The 6525-nt window shown below is 31.5% G+C and overlaps 1 protein-coding gene across 1 annotated transcript in view; it reads left to right on the forward strand.

Annotated features, from left to right (window-relative positions):
* The window catches only part of LOC132734171 (uncharacterized), a 29716-nt gene extending 23362 nt beyond the window's left edge, over positions 1-6354 (forward strand). Inside the window, exons 3-10 of the mRNA XM_060720882.1 lie at positions 1425-1561; positions 1929-2154; positions 2671-2964; positions 3259-3546; positions 3774-4076; positions 4342-4488; positions 5512-5545; positions 5866-6354. Coding sequence (XP_060576865.1) covers positions 1425-1561; positions 1929-2154; positions 2671-2964; positions 3259-3546; positions 3774-4076; positions 4342-4488; positions 5512-5545; positions 5866-6019 — 1583 coding nt within the window. The 3' untranslated portion in view covers positions 6020-6354. The remainder of the gene's footprint in view (positions 1-1424; positions 1562-1928; positions 2155-2670; positions 2965-3258; positions 3547-3773; positions 4077-4341; positions 4489-5511; positions 5546-5865) is intronic.
* Positions 6355-6525: the final 171 nt, after the last annotated feature.

A 6525-nucleotide genomic window follows, 5' to 3' on the forward strand; every position in this document is an offset into this window, starting at 1 on the left:
ATCACAACTCCTGACGGAAAGTTTCAATTCAAAGATTTCTGATAGTTCTATGCCCAAACACAAATGTGTATTTGAGTATGTAAATAGTTTTCAATATGTAATGATCATAAAGACAAACGTTATTTTAATATGCATGTTGAGTCCTTGTCATTGTTTATATATGTTGCTTGTTGGATAACTTGTAATGTGAAATAGTGGATGTATCCCGGGCACTATTTAGTATTTATAGTAATTATCTATGACGGGGACAATAAACACAGTTACGTGTTGGGCAGTAAAATCACTGACCAAGGAAGTTAATTTAAATATATATGTTCCCTACTTCAACGCGAAAGACATAATTGGATTGTTTTTAGGCCCGAAAAATGTCCAGATTGCAATTATAAGAAAGGCCCCGTTACGGAGGTTATTTGATGTTAATGTATATAAAAATATGAAGGAAAATATATTCAAGTCTTATTGAGTGCAACTGAAGTCTATATAGCAAAAACTAAAATGTCGTCTTCTCTGGAGAGACAAAGCCTAGAGGTTAGATATGAGTACATATAAGTAGATCTGTAGCAAGAGTGTTCAAAATATAGCCCTTTAGCCTGCCCCGGGGATCATTGATTTTCATAATGAACATATAGTAAAAAAATAAAAATTATTCTTATCCGAATTGACACAGACAAGAGCTCAAACATTTGGCGTAAAAACATCGTCTAGTGGACCTCTATCAATGTTTTTAAAGGTTAGATATTTGGCATGAGATATTGTAAACCTCTACAAAGATTGTTCCATTTATGGCCCTAAGGATAATATAAGCTCCGCCTTAAAGGTCATTACTTTTCATTTTTATATTCATTAAACAGAAACTAACGGGGAACGCTAGAGCTTTGATATTCTACATGAAAAAATGTATGTTGGACTTGCTTCAAGAGTGTTCAAATTAAAGCCTTGGGGTCACACTTTTTTCCCTGCAGGTGACACAGTGACCTACTTTCTTGTCCTTTGATGTACAGCTATGGTGTTTGGACATTTTGAGAAATTGAAAACACTATCTTTCACATTTTTTACAGAAATTACAGTCTGTCCTCGGATGAGCGCTTTGGGGACAATGCCCCCTGTTGTTCGTGCGTTGTAGTGTAGACATGTATGGTTTATCATTCAAATGCTTTGTAATTTATCATTCAGGCTGGCTATGTTTTCAAATTAAACATCTTTAGTAGAGCTCAATACATAACTGATGTATTTGCTTATATTACCCCAAAAAGCTAATAGCTGTAAAATTAGACAATATCATGTGGACATAACGAATAAAAGCTGTCGAATCGGTACATATACAGATATTTAAAGCTCATATTTTAGAAACATTATTTCACTCTAGCAGTCAGTAATTTGATAATTGAAATCAGAGAATAAAAATCTGTATACTTGTATTTCAGAAATTCCACAGAATTTAACACTACATCTAGAAAATTCACCAAGTAAGGACCAGGATCTAACTAACAATGCAGTTACTTTAAAGTGTACTACTGGGTGTATTTCTTCAACTCCATCATTTATATGGTATTATTTGCAGGTAATACATTCCCAGGATAACGGGAAACTATAAATATCTTCTTTTTTAACTTTTCTTCTTTTTTACTGTGAAAGCAAATAATTTTCTCTTTTTCGGGCCAGAACCATCCATTTATCAAAACACTCATTACCAGGCATTAATGCTATTCTACTTTTCCTTTAGGTGGTCATATTTTCATCAAGAAATAATGAGCTTAAGTGATTTTAAGATTTGAACGAAGTGGTTTGTATAATTATATTATTGCGTATGTTATTACCATAAAATAACGAGAAAAACACATGGTGTGGGCATAATGATAATTTATGAAGTAACCCATGTCAATTTCTATATATCTCAAGATTTTACAATTTATATTCTTATTTTATAGTCGGATGGATCAGAATCTAAATGGTCAGATTCAGAGCCTACAACACATACAATTGGGCAATGCAAAGAATTTAAAAAGGTGTTTACCTCTACTTTAGTCCTTCGAAAATTCACGATTTTTAATGACAATACCGACAATACCGTCGGGTTTCAATGTGGTGCAACGATTATAAATGGTACCTCTGATGAAGTAAAAATACAGTCATCTGTAAATATCAGATTTGCCGGTAATTTATCTATTTTTTCTATATTTTTTTCATCTATGTCGCTGTTTATTTTAAAATTCATTTGTCACTTCACCATCATCTCAAGGAACTGTAAGAGCTCAACAGGTTCATGAGAGTGTTTATATACCATTTACATTATTGTTTATTTATTCTTGCCTATTTAATGTTATCGAGGTATCTTCAGTTTCCAGAATTCCAGAACTGGTGTGAAGTGTTGCATTACAGTCGATTAACTTTGTGATGTCATTCGTGTTATTGATTCCAAATTTTTCAGTGTTAAAGATTGAATACCATGAAAGACGCAATTTAACGAGTGTTTAATTGTCAACATTTTGCTTTGTTTTCATTGCTTTAAAAATCTTCTCTTCCAAGAATTTTATGGAAGGTATAATAATTATTGAACAAGGTGATTTTAATTTTAAATAAATATTACTCATAAGTGATCCTTATTAACTTCTGACATATTTCGTTATAGTACTGTAGTAGATTTCATACTAGTCATGTCTCATTTTACAGTTCGAGTAGCGAGGGTATCACTAAAGATTGAAAATAGTTCTAGGGTCAGTTCTCTAAACGTTACCGATGGTATTTCGGAAGTATTCAAATGTACAACTAGCGATAGCAGACCATTACCTACAATTGTATGGTATATAGGACGGACAGAAAAGAAAAGAGTTGTCGGTACGGAATCAACCCATGCATTCATACCTAGTATTTCGGAAAGTGGCAAGGAAGTGTATTGCAAAGCTTTCAATATTCAGCCAGAAAATGAAGCACTGTCCTCCAACAAAGTTTCTCTCTATGTTAGAGGTAAATGCAATCATGTATCTATTAAGGTATAATAACTGATTGTTTTTATATATTTTATATGTTTATAGTTTTATGTCTTAAAAGAAAATTAATACACAATAATATTTCTTAATAACCTGACAAAAATGCATGATAAAATGCATCACACCTTCAAAATTTCATGATTATGAAAAGTTGCTTCAAGACGTTTTACGACCATCAGGTCAAATGAAACACATTTTATTTTGAATTATTGCAAAATATTCAATGGAAATATATTACACGCCAATCATCTATTCATTTTCGTTTATCTAGAGCGTGCGTCAGTGAATTCGTTATATTTTGAAGAGCATGATGGTGAAGCAAACGTTACGATCGACGAGAACTACGAAAACTTGCAGCTTACGTGTAACATTAGCGGTAACCCTGCATCAAGTGTTGAAATTAAGTTCGGAGTGAAAAGATTAATTGAAAAGGCTAACATAAACCAATTAAGCTTTGTTCGACAGAGAGTGGCTTGTTTCCACAAGGGTGAATATACATGTGTAGGAAAAGATGAATTGGGAAATGTAACAAATAAAACACTCAATTTGTCTGTCAATTGTAAGTACATTTGTTCTTGTTCGTCAATAATATACTGCTTAAATTAAAAATATAAGGGTATATATAGGAGACAAAAATATAAATAATATTACCCCCAATATATCAGCGTGCGAAGACACACACAATATATTATGTTAAAGCCTTTGATTAATTCTTCTCATTAACATTATTTATCGATAAAAATGCTTAACTGTCCATAAGAGTAAAACAGTTTTTCTTTGTTTAAGGTCTTCCACGGCCTGATTGGCAAGCAATTTCGAATACAACTTGCTCTATAGGCGAGCCTGTAACATTAACATTTACTGCTATTGCATATCCAACGCCAAGTTCTGATGGTTTCAAATGGTACAAAAAAATCTCGAATGAATGGATACCATTACAAAGTAATAAAGATGTACAAGTATCAGTAATAGGACTGGAAACAAACCTTACGATTGTCAATGTAACTCAGGCAAACCTAGGCCAATATCGATTAACAGTTGAAAACAGCGTCGGAATATATAACCAGTATTATTTCCTTATTGAAAAAGGTAGGTTTCATGATTTTTGTATAACTTTCGATTTTTTTTAATTTTGTACTGTGCTGAATTGTTATCATATTAATGGGTTTTCCTTGAAAACTAATTTCAGAAACAATTTGTAGAACAATATCATAAAACAATGTGAGTGAGTACCACTGATAAGTTAACATCATCCAATTGATGGCAACTCAGTTTTGTCAAAGATTTCTTTATCCATTGGATTAAAATATGCGTGAAAATGTTATTTATTTCATAATAAACTCTCTTGTTTCAGATGACCCCAGTGTTGATGTTGGCATAGAAACAATAGAAAGTAGTGATTTCAAAACTGCCACAATTATATTGGGAATAATTACTGTCATATGTATTGGTACCTCAGCTGGGATAATAATTTGGTTTAAACGAAAAACCAAAGGAACAGGTAACTATGTCGTAATGACTTTGATGATTGCCATCTGTATTATATAGAGGATATTTGTTTAGTTCAGTGTAAGATCGGAATATATTTCAACGAGTGAGCACCAAAAGGTATATTTCACGAGTGGCGCAGCCACGAGTGAAATATGAACTTTTAGTGTTGTTAAGGTGAAAAATATTTCGATCTTACACTAAACTAAACAAATTTTCTTTTTATTACATGCAAAGAAACGTTTTAAAAAGACTTTAAACCTAATACTGAATGAAAAGCGTGCCAAATTATAATACAACGTGACGTCATTTACGACGTCACTTCATTAAGTTGGTACTCAGTACTGTGCACGCTGTTATTTCACTGAAACAACATAAGGGGCTTAAATTCAAAACAGTGAAATTATCAAAGTGGTAATTTCACTGTTTCAAACGGTGAAATTACCAGTTTTATATCACTGATATATTTCTATAAACCACCGAAAAGCATGTAGTAAAACCTCTTTTTAATTTTCCATTCCGCTTTTATCATAGGATTCAAACATCTTAGGTTTTAATCCAGATTACAATTTGACAATGGTAAACACATAATTATATTAAATATATTTATTATTTAATAATTTATATTACATTTTGTTCATAATATAAGTCTTAATTTAAGTAAATGCGCAACAAAAAAACATGTATATGTACGTATAAACTTATTTTTCAGTTTGAAAGATAACTGCAATTGATCTAAACAGTGCAATCATACAAAATATGAAGTTCAAACTTCATAACTTGTATAAGGTGATTAAGAAATAGCATAAATTAACCGCCTTCTATTATGTATTGGTCGTTGATCCATGTAAGCATTTATCATTAATGTCATTTATACATTTCATATCAATGTTAAGGTTTCAAGTTTAATACGTTCATTAGTTTAAAATAACTTGCATAAAAAAAATTACAACGTACAAAACCTCGATGCAATTTGTTGATGTGTTCACTTATTTGTATACATAATGCAAATATATGAAAATCATCTACATTGCAGATAGAAAATCATGCACTAAGTCTTTACATCAAAGGTATGTGTTTCTGTTTCGTTTTTTAATAAATAGTTTCTTGTATTTAAAACATTTACTTTTAATTCTTTAACTGTTGAAGCATTGTAATTAAATACAATCCAGCCTAGTGGAGCATTTTCAGACAAACAAATATATTTACGAGCGACAAAACATATTTTAAAAGGTCAATAGTCACGCAGCATCCTCATCGTCTACAAAAATGAATGAAGGAATGGCTATTAATCTTTGATTAAAGTTGAAGATAAACATATTTAACTAAATTACATTGCGTTTGCAAATTAATAAATACCGTAAACTTTATTTTCTTGTATTTTCATAAGCCAAATTGAGAGCTTTAACAATGAATCATACGAAACAGAAATGCAGGAATGTACCGGACGTGTATACGAGAATCTACCGCAACAATATGCTGATTTAAATGCGTTACCTAGAGACGACATGACAAACTATGACGTTATAGATAATAGGCTATAACACGAAAGTACAGGGATGTCTTTAGACACTGGACTTTAGAGAAAACATTAACAATATCACAGTACAATTGCAGCTTAAGCTGCTATTCATTTCTGACCAGCTTGTATTTGTCTTCTTACTAATCGGGTGGTCTATTTATAAAAGAAAATATATCCTCAGATCTAAGTGAGAATGCTATTCATTTCTGATCAGCTTGTATTTGTCTTCTAACTAATCGGGTGGTCTATTTATAAAAGAAAATATATCCTTAGATCTAAGTGAGAATGTGATATTTTTATTTACAGAATATCTTATGGAATGAATAAATTGCTTTGTGAACGAATTCAAATGGTGACCTAAGTGAGAAATGAATATGTCATATTTAATGAGTACCTGTAGCCTTTTTGTTATTCAAGAAAGGAGATTTTGCTTAAAATAATAATGTTACTGTTACTGTAAGTGTGAAAGCGTGTAAAATGCGTTCGAGCAAATGTATTAATTATATAGCCATTCGCCATTTATAGGTT

The sequence above is a fragment of the Ruditapes philippinarum genome, unplaced genomic scaffold (assembly GCF_026571515.1).
Source record: "Ruditapes philippinarum isolate M1 unplaced genomic scaffold, ASM2657151v2 ctg6851_1_1_1_1, whole genome shotgun sequence".
NCBI lineage: Eukaryota > Metazoa > Mollusca > Bivalvia > Venerida > Veneridae > Ruditapes > Ruditapes philippinarum.